At 46.1% G+C, this 19418-nt stretch overlaps 1 protein-coding gene across 2 annotated transcripts in view; it reads right to left on the bottom strand.

Moving 5' to 3' along the window:
- Positions 1 to 12570, bottom strand: part of LOC143958402 (THO complex subunit 3) — a 29036-nt gene extending 16466 nt beyond the window's left edge. The window contains exons 1-3 of one of the 2 annotated variants that reach the window (XM_077467813.1): positions 12356 to 12570; positions 375 to 531; positions 165 to 200 (exon numbers count right to left, since the gene is read on the bottom strand). In XM_077467813.1, the coding sequence (XP_077323939.1) occupies positions 165 to 200; positions 375 to 531; positions 12356 to 12526 (364 nt within the window). In that variant the 5' untranslated portion in view covers positions 12527 to 12570. The remainder of the gene's footprint in view (positions 1 to 164; positions 201 to 374; positions 532 to 12355) is intronic. The other variant, XM_077467815.1, reaches the window with a different exon arrangement.
- Positions 12571 to 19418: the final 6848 nt, after the last annotated feature.

The raw sequence follows: 19418 nt of genomic DNA, 5'->3' as shown, positions 1-19418 counted from the left end.
AAATCTATTTCAACATTATCACAAACAAAAGGAGCTTTGGTTGATCAATCACAGGCCTTTTGCAGCACCATATGATCAATCAAAATCACAATAAAATCAAGGATTGCAACAACAACTTTCTAAAATGCATCAACCAATAGACAACACAATATGAATTGTTTTACCCCATGAGTCATCTGCTGTGTGCCCTTTGCTCCCAACTGTTCAAATAAAGAAAAAATCTTTAATATATTGCAGAAAAGCTTGCAGACAAGCAGGTTTGGCAGATGTGACATAGAGGCATGGCTGTGTTGCATTTTTAAATGTTTGGAATGTTTTAACTGCTAACGCAAAACTCCTAGACAGCTACAAACTAAAGTACTGAGGTTACTTACCTTTTGTTGTAACAGTTGTGACGCACCTTTCAGATCTAACATCCCATATGCGTATCGTCTTATCTCCTGAAGCAGTGACAAAGAGATCTGGGTTTGAGGGGTGCCAGCACAGCTGGTCCACACTGTCTCCATGGCCACGGTAATTAAGTTCTTTTACCTACAATATAAAATTAAGGTCAGTCTTATATTAAGGCATTCCGCCTGGGCAATAAATTAGCCTACAGTGCTAGGTTCCTAGCTTTAATTGCCAGCAATCACGTGGAAAAATAGGCACTTATATTACTGTACATTGTGGGTTTCAAGTTAAAATTATTATTTTTTTGCTAGAAAGTTACTTGGAATCCCCAAACATGAATGATTATATATTTTTTTTTTGTAGCAGAGATCCTAGGGAATAAAACGGTGGTTGTTGCAATATTTTATGTCACACTGTATTTGCGCAGCACTCTTAAATGCAATTTTTTTGGAAAGATAAAAAAAATACAATAAAAAAAAAAGTACAGTTATCCCAATTTTTTGTATAACATGCAAGATGTTACACCGTGAGAATCATGATTCTTTATTCTAAGCAAAAATAAAAAAAAAATAAAAAAAACATGATTCTCATTTTGGCCAGAATCGTACAGCTCTAAAGCCTCATGTACATTGCTGCTGCTAAACAGACCTTTAAGAGCAGTTGGGTATTTTTTTCCAACTGTTCCTCCATGTTATCTTATCAGTACATGTACACAGGGTCATTTACAGTCCTTTCTAGGCAGTTGAGTTTAGAGGCTTTTTTGGACCGCAAGCTTAGGAAAGCTGAGCTTACAGGCATTTCAAGCGCTATTTAGTCAGTCAGTCATTTTTGGCTAAACACAAAACACAGCAAAATGCAGCTAAACACAGCATGTAAATGCGGCAAAACTGGCATTTTAAACATGGGTTACTGTATGTCAACTTCAATCATTCAGGGGAGGTTGTAAAAACGTCCCGTATACATGAAGCCTAACAAATTAGACATCCAAAATAAACTTGACAGGCAGCAAGTCCCACGCTAACCAAAATTGTGACCTGGATTTACACTTTTATATATATGTCAGAGAAACTCTAAAAAAGAATCTGTTTCCCATCCATGCGACAAATAGCCCAAATTGTGACAGATTCATGTACATGTCAGCGAGATAGAGATATATTAGGGCCGAAACAACTAATCAATTAATTGATTAATCAGCCAGCTGATTAGTTGGCCTGCATAAATAATGCATTATTTGTTTACATATCAGGAAATACAGTGCAGCACGCACACACACACACACTTCTACACAGTCCATACATGTTAGAAGATACAATGCAGCACATATACAGCTCTTTCATCTTTTTTCCCCACAAATAGAGATTTCTTCTTTTGGTGGTATTTGAACAGCTCTGTTTTTTATTTTTTGCACTATAAAACAAAAAAGACAATTTTGCAATATATATTGTACTTTTTGCTATAGTAATTATACCAACAAAAAAAAAAATCACAATAATCGTATATTGGGGGAAAGATTCATGGCATTTTTATTTTATTTTTTTTACTAGTAATGGTGGTAATCAGTGATTTTTAATCATTATGGCCGACAGGTCAGAAACTTTCGACATATTTTTGGGACCAGACAATTATACAGCTATCAGTGCTATAAAAATCCACTGATTACTGTATAAATCAAGGGGTTTACTGTGTTCCCTCGTGTGTGTTCTAACTGTAGGGGGATGGGAGTGACTGGGAGATGACAGATCGTTGTTCCTAGCTAGTAGGAACTCACGATCTGTCTCTCATCACCTAACAGAGATTTGTGCGTTTATACACACACACACACACACACACACACACACACACACACACACACACCTGTTCTGGCTCTCATGCCCGCAATTGTGTGTGGCCGGCGATCATAGCGACCAACGTATAGCTACAACAGTTTGCGGGATCATACTGACCTGCCACAGTATGACGACGGTGGTTGGTCAGCAAGTGGTTAATTTTTCAGCAAGTGGTTAATTTTTCTGTGTCTATTTACCAGATTCAACCTCTAATAGTATATACAGTATATCTCTTCTGTCTGTTATTCTCAGAGTGGATTAGAGATTCTTCCTAACCATATAGTTATTTACATTTTCCACCACATATAGATATTTAAGAATAAATGGCATTAAAATATATGTGTGTGTGATATATATTATATATACACACACACACACACACTGACAGAACTATCACACCAAAGAACCTAAACAGGAAAATACTGCATAATGTCAGTAGATGGAGCTGAGGAATGATGCGGGAAAATCAATAAATCTGGTCAGAAAGGTTCCAGAACAGGGACGTCAAACAATTTCAGCGGCGTGGGCTCATCGGTATTATGGTTGCTCTCAAAAAGGTCCGGTTGCATCTGTAAGACTATATAAATGTAACTACTCTATCATATTAAATAATTGCCTCTGCATTTGATTACTGGTTTTAGTGATACCTTAAAAAAGGGGTTGTAAAGGGGTTTTCACCCTAATGCATTAAGGTGAAAAAAATGTGCTGCAGCTGCTCAAAGAGCTCCCCCCTCATTTTTTTCTTAGCTGAACCTGATTATTCCAGCAATGTGCACAAGCCTAGCGACTCCAGCCACTGTCTCTGGTCCTCAGTGGAAAAATTGGCTGCTGCTGCAGTCAAATTCAGGGACACAGGAGCTGTCTGTGTCAATGGATGCAGCAGCGAGACTTATGAGCACACCGCAACGGGTGCCCCCATGGAAAGTGGCTCTCCATGGGGGAAACCGATGAAGAGGAGGATCAGGGTTGCTCTGTGCAAAACCCTTACACATAGCAGGTAAATATGACTTTTTTTTTTTTTTTAAACACACAAACCTTTACAATCACTTTAAGGCGTCATGCACACTGGACGTTTTTACAGCAGCTGTTTTTGGCATCAGACATTTTTTCCCTACAGTCAAGAAACTCCTCATGTTATCCTAGGTGTCCATGCACACAGACTGTTAACAGCAATTTTTGGCTGGAGCGCTTTTTGGCTAAAAACACCCCAAAACAGTGGGTTCTGAGAGCAGTTTTTCATCTGTAAAAATGCTCCATCTAAAAATGCTGATAAATTATCAAAAGCGCTGTTTACCAGCATTTGAAGTTTGATTGGTTGACGCAGAAAGACGCTATTGCAAAAACTTTGAAAAACTCGCTGCAAAGCTACTAGCGTTTTTATAACGTTATTTTAACATCCAGTGTGCATGAGGCCTAGACTTAAGTTATGAAGAGCAGGTGCAGACTAGAATGGAGCCCACTCACACTGCTACAGCAGATGATGCAAATCTGAAAAGGAGGGTCGCTGGTATCATCCACAAGAAACTTTTTTTGGAGACTGTTCAGACAGAACATGACCCTGCCGTGGTGTTCAGCCTGAGCAGTCTCCAATAAAATTTCTTGTGGATGATAACAGTTGTGTGCAACTCTCCTTTTCAACTGGCATAGAACTGTATTATTCTCAAAATAGTTATAAGCAATGTCCAGAGCAAAACCCTTCACCCCGCACCCCCCAACCCAAACATACATATGTAAAGAGCCCCCCACCATCAGAAGTCAAGAGTCGTCGTCCCCCACCCACCCTTACATTACACCTCCCTTTCCTTGTGCTGGGCCTGGACCAAGCTAGTGGCGAAGCTAGGAAGCAAAAAGTGCAGAGTCTTGAGGAGGATCTCAGGAGGGCTAGAGTCAAATGCCGGAATCCGCTGAATGCTGAGAACAGGGGAAGTGGAGACGAGGGGGTGTTGCAGCTGCACAGGATCTGTAGAAAGACTACTGTCCTCCTTTCTGCTGCCAATTGCTGAGATTTGGGGGGGGCGAGACAGAAAAACCATTCCAGGGCTGCATGGAGGAGCGCAGAATGGAGTTCTGTCCTCTGCTGCCGACTGCAAAGGCAAGGTAGGGCCAGAGATGAGGGGGGGTGCGAGGGCCACGTGAAATGGCCTGGTGGGTCATATTCAGCCCGCAGGCCTGGTGTTAGAAGCTCTAAAGCAGTGCTTCTCAACCCTGTCATCAAGAACCCCCTGTTGGGGATACTTGAGGACAGGGTTCACATCCACTGTTCTAAAGAATGCTGGAGTGAACTGCTATACAATTAAAATCTAACAGCTGTTACTATAAAAAAAAAAAAAAAAGCCAAGGAATCCGTTTATGTCCACAGGGAAATTGATAGTCCTACTACAACAAAATTACTAAAAGCAGCAGCTACTAAACAACTCCAGCCAAAGCTGTCTTTTTCATTTTGCAGTGTTGAAGGTTTAGAAAGTCTGTCAATAGTGAGCGGCAACCCAGCAATAAAATCCTGATAAACGTGTCAAAGGGACGAAAAAACTGAGTTAGACTTACCGGTAACTATTTCCAGTAGTCCTCCAGGACAGCCCTTGAGAGATGGAGCTCCTCCCATCGACACAGGAAACACGTTGCCATTCAGTTCAAAAGGTGGTTCCTCAGGCCCATGGTCAGTCATCACCAAGAACTGAAAAACAAATCACAACAGGTAATATCAAATTAATTCAAGGGTGGGATCATGCTGTCCTGGAAGACTACTGGAAATAGAGTTAGAGTTACTGGTAAGTTTAACCCTGGTTTTCTCCGGTCGTCTTCCAGGACAGCCCTCGAGAGGCTCCCCAAGTGCTCACCAGATTGGGGGGGGGGGGGGGGGGGTTGGGTACAGCTTGGAGGACCTTTCCCCCAAAAGCCTGGTCCTGAATAGACAGTAAGTCTAGTCAGTAATGCCTTGTAAAAGGTGGTAAAGCTTGACCATGTGGCTGCTTTGCAGATCTGCTCTGGGGTGGCACCAGCCTTTTCCACCCAGGACACCAAGAATGCTCTTGGCGAGTTGTAATAACCCCAGGAGGTTCTTTAGTATTCTATACCTCTCCGTAATAGCCAACTTAATCCATCTAGCTAGAGTGACTTTGGAGGCTTTTTTGACCCCTACGCTTCCCAGAGAACAGGACAAAATAAATCCGCTCTCCTAATTGTCTTGGTTGCTTCTAAATACTAGGGATGCACCGAAATTTCGGCCGCCGAAACATATCGGCCGAAAATGCCCCTTTCGGCAATTTGCCGAAAGGAAAAAACGGCCGATAATTGAGCCGAAAATGGGGCGGGGCCTGGGCGGGGGCGGAGCAGAGCTCCGCCCCTGATGCCGCCCATCACGGGAGGTGTATAGCGCAGGAAAGCTGCCTCCGCCGCCTGGATCAATAGAGCGCCGGGAACATCACAGCTTTAATTTTAATAGATGTGTGTTCCCCCGTCTTGCGGCGTCGCATACAGCCCCTCCCCCTCGTTCGGGAAACTGTGATAGACAGGTCACCCGTCCAGATTGGACGGGGGAATCTGTCTATCACAGTTCCCCGGACAAGGGGGAGGGGCTGTATGTGGCGGCGCGCGACGGGGGAACACACAGCTATTGAAATTAAAGCTGTGATGTTCCCAGCGCTCTATTGATCCAGACGGCAGAGGCGGCTCTCCTCTCTTTCTGCATCACTGACTACACAGGGGACAACACACGCTGCACGAGGGGACACCACACTTATCTCTTTTATCATGTCGCCAGTCTCTGGCCACCTCCTGAACCATGTCGCCAGTCTCTGGCCACCTCCTGAACCATGTCGCCAGTCTCTGGCCACCTCCTGAACCATGTCGCCAGTCTCTGGCCACCTCCTGAACCATGTCGCCAGTCTCTGGCCACCTCCTGAACCATGTCGCCAGTCTCTGGCCACCTCCTGAACCATGTCGCCAGTCTCTGGCCACCTCCTGAACCATGTCGCCAGTCTCTGGCCACCTCCTGAACCATGTCGCCAGTCTCTGGCCACCTCCTGAACCATGTCGCCAGTCTCTGGCCACCTCCTGAACCATGTCGCCAGTCTCTGGCCACCTCCTGAACCATGTCGCCAGTCTCTGGCCACCTCCTGAACCATGTCGCCAGTCTCTGGCCACCTCCTGAACCATGTCGCCAGTCTCTGGCCACCTCCTGAACCATGTCGCCAGTCTCTGGCCACCTCCTGAACCATGTCGCCAGTCTCTGGCCACCTCCTGAACCATGTCGCCAGTCTCTGGCCACCTCCTGAACCATGTCGCCAGTCTCTGGCCACCTCCTGAACCATGTCGCCAGTCTCTGGCCACCTCCTGAACCATGTCCCCAGTCTCTGACCACCTCCTGTATAAAAATATTTTTTTTAAAACAGTCATTTTCGGTATCGGTGCTGTTTTGGTATCCGTTTCGGTTTTCGGCCTAGTGTATTTTTCATTTTCGGTATCGGTTTCGGCACATCCCTACTAAATACCCTAGAATACATCTTCTCACATCTAGCAAGTGAAATTGCTTTACTTTGTCGTTTGATGTATCTTGACAGAACGTAGGTAGGATAATGTCCTTGGACTTATGAAATTTAGATGCCACTTTTGGCAGGAATCCAGGATCCGTCCTTAGGACGACTATAGTCCCAGATCTGGAGGAAGGGCTCTGCATGAGCAGTCTTAAAGAGGCCCTTGAAATTGGTTCGAACAGCACCCCCAGAAAGGCCTTGAGGATAACAGAGGTCCCAGGTTGGGGGCTTGTGAATCTGGACTGGTCTGTGTCTTGCGGCTGCTTTAAAGAATCTTGCGATAAGCAGATCTTCCTGTAAGCGTTTTTCTAGGTACACAGTCAAGGCAGCGACCTGCACTTTAATTGTACTTAGCGACAACCCCCGATCTATCCCTTCTTGAAGAAACTCTAGTATACCCTTTGTGTCCTTGCTTTCCTCCCCTCTGCTATCTAACCAGGCATTACATTTTTTCCAGATTTTGCCATAGATAGCTTGGGTGACTGGTTTTCAACTCAGAAGTAGAGTTCGTATAACCCCCTCTGATAGTCCCTTGTTCCTCAGGATTTCTTCCTCAGCCACGCTGAAAGTTTTAAATGTGGCGGTTTGTGGATGCCATAGAGGCTCCTGTGAAAGAAGATCCTGTCAGAGGGGTAGCCTCAGAGGAGGTTGATCTGCTAGCTTTAGAAGCGTTGTAAACAACGGTCTTTTGGGTCAGAATGGCGCTACCAAGATTAAACGTGTCTCGGGTGGAGGGGTGGAAATGGGCAAGCCAGGCTCAAGATCCAGGGGTCCCGCAGAGCATCCACCGCCAGGGGGTTCATATCCTTGGCATAGCAAAAAGAAATTTGGAACTTTTGCATTTTTCTTGGTCATGAACAGATCCATCTCTGGTCTCCTCCAGTAAGCCACTATGTGGTTGAATACATCTGGATGCAGAGACCACTCTTGATTCGAAACTTGTTGTCGACAGAAGTCTGCAGTATAGTTCTGCTCTCCCTTTCAGATGTACCGCTGAGATGGATTTGAGGTTTTCTGCCCACTGAAAAAAAATGTACTTGGCTGCTAACATCAGCCGGGGACTCCTGGTACCCCCTCCCCCGTTTGTTGATATACGCTAAAACTGTCATTTTGTCAGAACAGACCTGAAGATGGTGACCCTGGACCATTTCCTGAAAGACTAGTAAAGCTCTAGAAAGAGCGGTCAGCTCTTTCCAGTTGAACTCTTACTCCTCTGGAGTCCACTTGACTTGAGCCCAGCACGAGTTGAAATGGGCTCCCCATCCCCAACTTCTAGCGTCTGGTCAGTATGGATGTTTATAGGTAGTATCCAATGTACCCCTTTTTGAAGGTTCTCCTTGTCCTTCCACCACTACAGAGATCGCTTTACTCTTGTGGAAATCGTTATGTATTCTTCTAGGTCTTTGTCTTCGTTATTCCAGCAAAAACCTCTGTAGGCTTCTTTAGTGGAAGTGGGCCCATTGTACGGCTGGTATTGATGGTGTCATAAGGCCTAATGCCGACATTGCTTCTCTTACTGTGCAGCTGTGATTGGATTGAAGGCAAGACATCCTCAGTTTCAGCTTTGATATCTTCTCTTCTGGCAGCACTATCTTCTGATCTCTGGATTGAATGTTGTAGCCCAAAAAGAGAATGGTTTGTGCTGGGTTTGGTTTGGATTTTTCTTGATTTATTATCCACCCCAATCGTTGTAGGCCACGTTGTGTTATCTCCAAACCCTGACGAAGCAGCTTCTCTGAGTGGGCCATAAGGAGATCATCCAAATATGGTACAATCGAGTATCAAAAGGGACTAGTGCTCTGGCCAGAACTTTGGTGAAAATTCTCAGGGATGACAACAGCCCGAAGGGAAGTGCTCTGCACTGAAAGTGATAAATTGTCTTCGATTTGAATTGCTAGACGAAGGAATTTTTGACATTCCCTCTTTATTGGAATATGTAGATAGGCATCTTTTTAGATACAAAGTTGCCATAAAAATTTCTTTCTGCAGATTTTTTTATCGAATAAAAGGGATCCATGCAAAATTTTTTGTATTGAATGGATAAGTTCAGAGGCCGGAAGTTCATAATTAGTCTGAACTTTCCGGGTGGCTTTTTTTAATCAAAAACACGTGCGAATAGAAACCACCCTCCCGTTCCTGAACTGGGACTGGAACAATACATCTTGATCCACCATCTCCCCGATCAGTAATAAATGTCCTCGCAGTTGTGATAGCCAGAATTCTAGATTCCTAGCTACGCATGTTGTGGCTAGTGCTGGCTTTAGGTTGGTCATCGCCACATCCCAGGCCCTTTTCAAGACTATGTCTGTTCTCCTGTCCATTGGGTCCTTTAAGTACCCCATATCCTCAAAGTCCAAGTCAGACTGCTTTGATACTTTAGACAGTGGTGTGTCTGGTGAAGGATTTTTATTCCAAATGGCTTCTGGGTTCTCGTCAAAAGGAAACTTCCCTTTTAGAGAATAAGCCTTTTTTTTATCCGGCTCCACCCATTCTTTTCGAAGGTCAGAAAGTATGTTATGTATTGGAAATACTTTCGCCTTCTTTTTCCCCAGGGCCTCGTACATTTTATCATGTTTGGACAATTGAACTTCCTCTTCATTAATTTCTAGAGTGTCATATATTGCGCCTAACAAATCGTCCACTTCTAGTCGTTTTGTTAGCTATAGCCTTATCTTCATCCTGATCAGAGTCTAAGTCAGAAGATTCAGGCCCAACTAAAGCGGGGCTATGCTCCTTGACTCTTCGGGGCTCCCCTGAGCTGGAGGTTGTACGGCCCGGCAAAGCGGGAATTACAGCTGCATTACTGGTGGATGTGTTCACATCTGAAATTAACTCTCTAAAAAGGGATTTACAAAGTTGCCAAGCCCCCCCCCCCCCAACACCCGTGCTGCACAGCACCATTTCTGCAGATTCCCGGGACAGTTAGGGGTCGTCCACCACCATGGTAAATAGCACAGTATGGGGCTTGTCCAGCAGTCTACCTGTGCTTGGCTGGTGCCTGCTTCCGCTGGAGTGTTCTGGGGATTCACCTCCATGGTCCCCCCTCTATTCCAGATGCCGCCGCTAGTCCTGTTTAGCTGGATGCTGGTTGGACGTTTTCTAGGCCCAGCCTGGCCTTCCCCTCCCCTTGCTCCCTGGAGACCCGGAAGTCTTAGCGCGCAGTGATGATGTAGTTCCGCCAGAAATAACATGAACTGCGTCTCCGGCTCCACCACGACTGAACAGCCAGGAGATGAAATAGACGTTGCACGCCATCTCACCTGTCCGACCTGCGCTGCACAGTCACACCCTGGGGGACCTGCATCACCCTGCCACTGGCCCTCACCATGCACTGGCAAGAAGGGGCGACGGGTCTGCTCCTGTCTGCTGGACGGTACCCGGGCCAAAAGATCAAATGGAAAAGATCTTAATGGAGCACCGACTGATAGGACCCAGTCCCCCTGTACGGTCTCCTCTCCCTTCAGGCAGCCCCTGAGAGATGTAGTACTTCCTTTCCTGCTCACTCAGCAACATGTTTCTCCAACAGAAGAAACACAAATGATTCACCAGGGACCGCCCTTTGAACTGAATCGCAACGTGTTTCCTGTGGCGATGGAAGGAGCTCAATCTCTCAAGGGCTGTCCTGGAACAAGAATATGGAAAATCTCCTCAATGCGCACTAAGACAGCAATAAAAACACCTTTTCTAATGTAGTAATGATTAGATTCTATGTCAGGATTATATTGCTGTCTGTCTTCCTCTACCCACAACACATCCCCCGATGCCCATGAAGCTCAATTTGGAGATACTTTTGTAGCTCAATTTGGGTAGATTTGTGCGTTTTTGAAGCAGCTGAAAACAAACACACACCAACAAACGATCTAACAGATTATATTTTTCTCTATTGATGAATACAAAAATATCGCCAAAACTCCAAAAGCTTGAAAAACTCTAAAAAAAAAAAAAATGCATACAAAATACAAGAGAAAACTCCCTTAGGGGCTGTGGGGTTCTGTGCGGTGCGATTTCAGCCCATTCATTTTAAATGGGCTAAAATCACTCTGAACCAAAAGTATTGCATGAGCTACTTTTTAACCACTTCCCAACCAGCCGCCACAGCTATACTGTGGTAGGTTGTTTCCCCTGGGCGAATAGTTATAACTATACGTCGGCTCACCTTTTGACCACTAGGGGGCATGCCTGGGGCACCACGCCGGAGGCGATGCATGTGCCCGTCGGTTGCGATGACTGCCGGGCACCCGAGATTGCTCCAAACAGAGATCTGTCAATGTAAACATACAGATCACCATACTGTCATGGGTGAGGAGAGCGATCTGTTGTTCGTACCAAGTATGAGCAATGATCGCTCTCCTCACCCAGGCAGCTCCCCCCCCCCTTAGAATAACTCCCTATGTAACAGTTAACCCCTTCCCTGCCAATGACATTTACACAAGAGTGCATTTTTATAGCAATGATCGCTATATAAATGCCAATGGTCCCAAAAAGTCCGATCTGTCAGCCATGATGGTGCAGTCCTGATAATTAAAAAAAAATAATAATAATAATAATTTTGAAAACAGCCATTACTAGTGAAAAAAAAAAATAGGAATAACAAAAATGCCATTAATCTTTCCCCTATTTTGTAGACGCTATAACTTATGCGCAAACCAATCAATATACGCTTACTGCGATGTTTATTACCAAAAATATGTAGAAGAATACATATCGGCCTAAACTGAGGAAAAAAAATTATCTTTAAAAAATAAATAAAAAATATGGGGATATTAAAGCAAAGTGTACAACATTTTTTTTTCAAAATTGAAGCTTTTTTTTGTTTATAGCGCAAAAAAATAAAAACCGCAGATGATCAAATACCACCAAAAGAAAGCTATTTTTTGGAGGGGAAAAAAAAGGACGTAATTATTATTATTATTTTTTTTTGGTACGACTGCACAATTCTCAGTTAAAGTGACGCAGTGCCTTATCGCAAAAAATTGCCTAGTCATTGCGCAGCTAAATCTTCCATGGCTGAAGTGGTTAAAAATGCACTGCAACCTGATTGCACGGGACAAAAGTACCATGCGATCCAGTGCGGGGGCAAACAGCATTTGCGACCTGCATTTGGGGTATCGTTAACCTCATATTGACACCAGCTGCACACCACAAACGTAGTGCATTTTGCATGCAGCGTGTGAATCGCACAGGAACATACAACGCATTCCTGCGCGAACTGGCCCAAAAAAAAAAAAAAAAGTGACGCTCAGGTGTTAATTCAGACAAACCAAAGGCTCACACTGACCAATGGCTTGGGGTAAACACTGCAAGAGCCTGTGCACTCCATCCCCACACACACTTACTCTATGCTACACAAGCTTGAATGTAAAAAAAAAAGCCATAAATGCACCTTGATCACAAGGCTCATAAGGTCAATACTTTCGCCTTCACTTTTTTGTTTAATGCAAACAACGCCTTCAAACATTCCCCGATGTACAATTAATCAGAAGGTTCAAACACAAGCTCAGTTTGCAGGCACCTGAGCCCAGAGATAGACACATAGAACACTGGGCTGACAAAGGTCCTACCAGCTGGGCACCCTGCAGTATATGCTCAGGTTTCCTGCCCTCTCACCAGTCGGTCTTTCTCCAGAACAAACACGCTGGCCGTCTTGTCGAATGAGCCGGAAGCGAGGCGGCGCCCATCGCAGCTCCAAGCCACCGAGTGCACCTTAGCGCTGTGTGCCGGGAATTCTCGGGTCTTGCTGTTTCCGCGGAAATGTTCTTGCAGCGCCTGAGCCGACATGGCGAGCCGCACAGCACACGTCACTAAGCTGCGACAAGCGTCGGGCCACTGCCATGACTCTACTTCCGGGTTACCGGCCCCGCCTTCTCTGGTTACATACAAATCCTATGAGAAACGAATACAATCGTTCCTTTTACTTTGTAATTCGACTTAGAACGTTGATAACTTTAAACTTAACAGGAAGATACACTGGGAATTATACTTGAAAACGTTCACAAAGTCCACAGGACTAAAATACCACTCCAATACCACGCAGTTAGACACCCTCCTGACAATTGCGCGGTCATAGAACATTGCGCCCAAACAAATTTTTTACAATTTTGTTTCCACAAATAGAGCTTTATTTTGGTGGTATTTGATCACCTCTGTGGTTTTAATTTTTTGCGCAGCAAATAAAAAAAGACCAAAACTGTTTCTGTCAGTTTTTTGTAAATAAGTACATTTTCTTCTTCAATGACAGGCACTGATATGGCTGCACTGACAGGCATTGATAAGGTGGCACTGATGGGCACCGATGAGGTGGCCCTGGTATGCAACACTGATGGGCACTCATAGGTGGCACTGATGGACACTCATAGGTGGCACTGATGGGTACTTATAGGCAGGGCTTTTTATCAGCAGGAACTAGGGGGAACTCAGTTCCACCACCTCTGGCTCAGGTCTTCTGCTCCCTGCTCACCACTATCACTTGGTAACACTGAAGTCCAGCTTCTGCATTTACAGGTGATAGCTTATCTCCCAGTAGCTCCCACAGGTCAGATCTCCTATGCAGATACCACTGAGTGCTGGACAGGGACAAGGGAGATACAGAAAAGGTGCCCAGGCTTCAATGCAGTCATGGGCAGGAGAGGGTGCGTGGTAGGCTGCACCCTCCGTGGTCTCCATTTTTTTCCCTGGTGACCAGTTGTTGATGCTCCTGCATAATCTCCCTTGCAAGTGATTGTAGTGTAGTGCCGGTACTCCTAACGAGTACGTGCTATTTATTTAAATTTATTTTTGGCTCAAAACTATAGCAAGTTTTGGGGTTAATTGTACTTTGGCATCAGTTTGGCTGGGCTGTATAGAAGTTCTGCCTGGTCATAGGTGTGGTTGTACACCCGTGGGAGGCTTTAGAACGCAGTCTGGTTGGACGCATTGGGTACCTATCTTCATCTCAGAGCCAATCAGTGGGCGCATTTGTCTCACTGTGTAATCTGGGAAAGGGTACTTAAGGTGCCAAAGTCATGTGGTTCGGGGTTCCGGTCCAGAAGTTGTTGCTCACTCCGTGGTCCTGGTCCTCCTAACCAGCCCCCAGGGGCCCTCATGGCCTGGGGTGCGGATCCATCCATTTCCGAGCCTCAGAACTGGCTATTTCGAGGCGCAGTAACTGGAAGGAGGATTCTAAGGTGTTTCGGTGCCATCTCGGGTTTGGAGAGGCCCAGTAACTCTACACGCGACCAGGGCAGGACTCTTCAGTAAGAGAACCACGCACAAGGCTGGCTGCTCGGTAAGAGCCTGAAAGCTGAGCTGCCATGGACATTGACTGAATCCACAATTCTTACGGTATCGCCGGACCGGCTGAAAGATTCTGGAACAGTAAGAAAGGTTCCTACTTCTATCCTTCCAGTTATAACTAAGTTTCCAACCAAGTCGGTGTGAGAGACTTGTAAAAGCTAGAATTACGTGTTGGCTGATAATCCCAAACTTAAGGATTTATCCAACAGTTAAATAATCCAGTTGAGAGTGGCTATTCCCTGGATAGAGAGAGAGACTTTTATTGAAGTCAGCAGTTCCAAGCACCTGAGCTAAACTTTACCCTGATACCCTCTATTCCCAACTTAGAGACTGAGTTTGTTCAACTGTTTTATGCAAAATAAAAATCCTAACAAGGAATTCAAGTGTCGGTCTCTACAGTTACTGGGTTATCGACCTTGGGAACCCCTAGACAAGGACAAGTATGAGCTGGTGGAGGTAATCGGTAAGCCCAGAAAAATTCAGCAGCTCCTTCGGGGGTTAGTGCTACAGTAGTGTAGTATAGTATGCTGGGAGGTACTACAGTCGGATAGGTGTTTCAGCTTAATATTGCAACAAAGGTAAGATATATGACAGATGGTGCAGCTTTTAAGGAGGGCAGTGGGGGGAGGGTGTTGTATGCAGAGGGAAGAGCCACTATTTGATGCCATTTGGCAGGTATGTGAATGTGGCGAGCATGGTTGAGTTCCTGCACCTATTCTCTGAGAAAAAAGTCCTGCTTATGGGTGGCACTGATGGGTGGCACAGACGAGCACTGATAGGTGGCACTGCTGACACTGATGGGTGGCATTGCTGGGCATCACTGTTTTTATTTTGGTACATGATGGTGCCAGTCAGTACCCATTTGTGGGCACTGACCGGCACAGATTGGGCATCATTTGCACATGTGGATGGCCATGGGGTACATACCTGGCCATCCACATGTTGCCCAATTCCCTGGTGGTCCAGGCGGCTTCCCAGGTTGTCTAGTGTGGGCATCTGAGGGGGGCTGCGCTGATAAACAATCAGCGCAGACCCCCCTGTCAGGAGAGCCACCGATCGGTTCTCCTCTACTCACGTCTGTCAGACACGAGTGAGGAAAAGCCGATCACTGTCTTTTCCTATTTACATCATGACCAGCTGTGATTGGACATGGCTGATCACATGGTAAAGAGCCTCCGCCGGAGGCTCTTTACCAAGATCAGTGGAGCGGTGTGTCAGACTGACACACCGATCGACACAATGCGTGCCCCCACGGGCACGCGGCGGCATGTTATCCTGAAGGACGTTTAGTGCTAGAAATATCCCCCAAATAACACCTGAAAACCCATTAATTTCAGTGTGACTTTTCACACCGGGGTGGTGCACTTGTGGGACGTTAGGAAAAGTTCTGCAAGCAGCATCTTTGGGGCGGTTTGGGAGAGCTGTATACAGCGCACCCAAAAACGCCCTGCCCAATGAAATGAATGGGCAGTACTTCTAATGCGATTTGGAATTGCCGCAACACAGACGTGTTTAACCCCTTCTTCAGCTGCTAGCAGGGGGTTAAAAGCTCCCGCCAGTGGACAAAAATCGAAGCTAAAACAAGATGCACATTAGCGCTAACGCGGCCACGGCTCAGCATGAAAGGGGTCTAAGTCTAGTCAGGCATGATATGCAAGTATAGAAGATCCAATCAGCTTCCTCCATTATCTTGCAGATGATGGCACTGTCATGTCTGATGGTAAAGTTTACTCCATAGTAGGGCCCATGAAGGAAAGATAAAACAGCCACATAGTGTAAAACTGCTTAACAGTTTATTAAAATAAATCAGTGTTAAACACTTACAGAAATTCGGTAAAAACAAGCATTAATAGATCCAAGACATCCTAGATAATGATGGACGAACTTCCGACAGGATGTTTTGCGAACCGCGAATGCAGCCCTGATAGAGAGCACTGACACCAGGACGGTGATAGAGAGCACTGACACCAGCACCGTGATAGAGAGCACTGACACCAGCACCGTGAGAGCACTGGCACCAGCACCGTGATAGAGAGCACTGACACCAGCACCGTGATAGAGAGCACTGACAACAGCACCATGATAGAGACCACTGACACCAGCACCGAGATAGAGAGCACTGACACCAGCACCGAGATAGAGAGTACTGACACCAGCACCAAGATAGAGAGTACTGACACCAGCACCGTGATAGAGAGCACTGACATCAGCACCGTGAGAACACTGACACCAGCACCGTGATAGAGAGCACTGAGACCACACCAGCACCGAGATAGAGAACACTGACACCAGCACCGTGATAGAGAGTACTGACACCAGCACCGTGATTGAGAGCACTGAGACCACAACAGCATCGAGATAGAGAGCATTGACACCAGCACCGTGATAGAGAGCACTGGCCTGGCTCCTGCTCATCATTCAGGATAATGTCATCCTCCTCGTTCTCCTCTCCCGCAAGATGTCCTGGACTCCAGGGTATTTGACAACGAATCGCTGCACGACGAGTTTAAGACGTGTGCCATACATGGCATGTGTGTAATTGTGCCCTGTTTCAATGCGCTAAGCAGATTGCACCTTTGTCATACACCACTTTACCAACTGTCAAATTGAGCGGTGTTAGCCACTGATCTGCCTGTGAACGCAAAGCTGAAAGGCGTGCAGGGCCAGTGTGGCTCTTGGCTTCCAGGCACAACAGACGCAGCACAGCATGGCAACGTCTCACCTGGCATGTCGAATAGGTTCTGGGGATCTTGGGCGGCGCAGCGGAAGAGACGCTAGCAGCGGAAAAGGAGGACTCAGCTATGGAGGAGAGGGAGGATGGAGAAGGAGGAGGAGAAGAAGAGGCAGGCCTGCATGCAATCCGTGGCGGTAAAACCAAATATACACGGGTGCCACGGGTTACATGCTTGACAGCCATCAGAAGGTTCACCCAGGGGGCGGTAAAAGTTATATACCTTCCCTGCCCGTGTTTGCTAGACCACGTGTCTGTGGTCAGATGTATCTTGGCACCGACACTGTGTGCCAGAGATACATTCACTTGCCGCTGAACATGGCCATATAGCTCTGGGATGCCCTTCTGTGAGAAATACTTCCTTCCTGGGACCTTCCATTGTGGTGTTCCAATGGCCACAAATTTTCAAAAGGCCTCTGAGTCCACCAGTTTATATGGCAGTAGTTGGCGGGCTATCAGTTCTGATAAGCCAGCGGTCAACCGTTGGGCAAGAGGGTTATCCGGCGTCATAATTTTTTTATGCTCGAACATTTGGCCCACAGAAACATGCCTTTTTCCAGAAAAATTTGAGGACGGCATGATGGAAGGTGGAGTGGAGGACAATTGTGAGGAGAGAGGAGAAGTAGAAGATGAGGCTGGACGGTGAGAGCCTGGAGTGTGGCTTTCTGGGTTCCGTTGCTCCCACTGGGCTCGGTGATGGCAGCTCATGTGCCTTCTTAAGGCGGTCGTCCCTAGGTGAGTGTTGGGCTTACCGCGACTTATGCGTTGACTGCAAAGGCTGCAGATGGCAACACTATTGTCAGCAGCGGACATGTTAAAAAAAGCCCACACTGCGGAGCCATGTGCCGGCATCCTGGAAGCACCAGATGTGACCGTATAAGGTTGATGCCTTGCTCCTGATACATTAGCAGTCTGCTTTGTCCCTCCTGTGCAATCTAAGTTCCGCTGGCTTCTCCTCCCTATCTGCTGGTCCATATCTCCCTCTGAACTCCCCTCCTCTTCCTCTCTTGTGGGCACCCACGTGACATCACTAGACATGTCATCATCGATGTTACCTTCCACACCGCTATAATTAGAGATCTCGGAGTAGGCAGCAACACTGGGGACCAACCTCCTCCTTGGGCTGATCTGGGTACTGTCGTCAGACTGCTGAGTGGCGGTTGTTGCTACCTCCTCTTCCTGATCCAATGCCAAGAGTGGCTGCTCATCGGCAATGTCTTGTGATGGATCGAAAAATAATTCCTGTGACTCAAGCGGAGGGTATATGGTGGTGGTGTTGGTGGTGGTGTCTTTGGGGGTGCACACAGCAGAGAGTGAAGAAGAGGGTGCAGATCGAGAGGATGAGGAGGGTGCAGAAGAGTAAGGCTGAGTGAGCCACGCAACCAAGTCTGGTGCGTCCTTTGACGTAATCAAACGCACCTTCTGCAATTTGCCACTTTGGCTCAAGCCTGTTGCTCCTGCCCTACCCCTACCACCCCTGCAGAAGGGCCTGCCTCTTACTCTGCCTGTCATTTTTTAAATGACCCTGTGACAAAAGTCTCTAGAGAAGTGCAGTATGTATGTGGAAGAAGGTATATAACACCCCACTTCAATCTGTCGTTTTAGGTCTATCACACCAGTTACAATACTTTTTTTTAAATTGCGTTTGTCACTCTTTGTAGTATCGCTGCAGAACCGCTCAGCAGTCACAATGCTGCACAGTGGAAATGCACTATACTATGCTTTCTATATTTGCAAGTATTTTATACGTGTATTACACCCCTATATACTGCACACCAAATAGTACACCTATGCCAGTCCTTAAAAGGACCTTTGTGGACCTAATAGTAGCTAGCTAGTAGCTAGTGAATTGCAGACTGTCCCTGCTCCAAACACCAAACTGTCGGTCAGCAGCACAGCAGTGCAGGGCACTATAATAGGCTTTCTATATTTGAAAGAAAGTATATTATACGTGTATTACAACCCTATTTACTGTACACCTATACCAGTCCAAAACCTCCCTGGCGGTGATCCCGAGTCTGGCTCGGGCTGGGATTTCAGTACCATAAGCGGTAACCCCAAGCCAGACTCGGGATCGCATCGCTGGATACAGGGAGAGTTACTTACCTTGTCCCCTGGATCCAGCGATGTCCTCCGCGCTGTGTGATCGAGCTGTCCTCCGCTCGATTCACACAATGCCCGAGTGCCGCCGAGCTCCGTTCCCTGCAACGTTACGGCGCACGGGAGCGGAGATCGACGCCAAATTCAAAAAAGTAAAAACACACACAGTACTGTAATCTTACAGATAACAGTACTGTATGAAAAAAATTACACACTCCCTTTGACCCTAGTGGTCTGTCCTGTGCCCTGCATGCACTTTTATATTATAAATACTGTTTTTTCTGCCTGAAATTTGGAGATTGCCCATAGCAACCAAAAACTGTCCCTTTATGTCAAAAGTGATTTTAGACCAACTAGAAAACAGCGATAATAAATTAGAATCACTTGCAGAATTGAGCGATAGCGATTTGTGGGGAAATTTGTCATCAAACACTAAATCTAATCACAGCGACAATTCTGCAAATGAGCAAATTTCAGTGTTTTTGGATTTGATTACATTATTGAATAATTTTTATTATTACTTATTATATTATAAACTTTATCATACCCAGGATGTCTGCTAGACTC

Source organism: Lithobates pipiens, unplaced genomic scaffold (assembly GCF_037356315.1).
Source record: "Lithobates pipiens isolate NorthernLeopardFrog02 unplaced genomic scaffold, aLitPip1_a1.2 Scaffold_104, whole genome shotgun sequence".
In the NCBI taxonomy this organism is placed as follows: Eukaryota; Metazoa; Chordata; class Amphibia; order Anura; family Ranidae; genus Lithobates; species Lithobates pipiens.
Note: the sequence above shows the minus strand (reverse complement) of the source record. Positions and strands in the feature narration are given on the sequence as shown.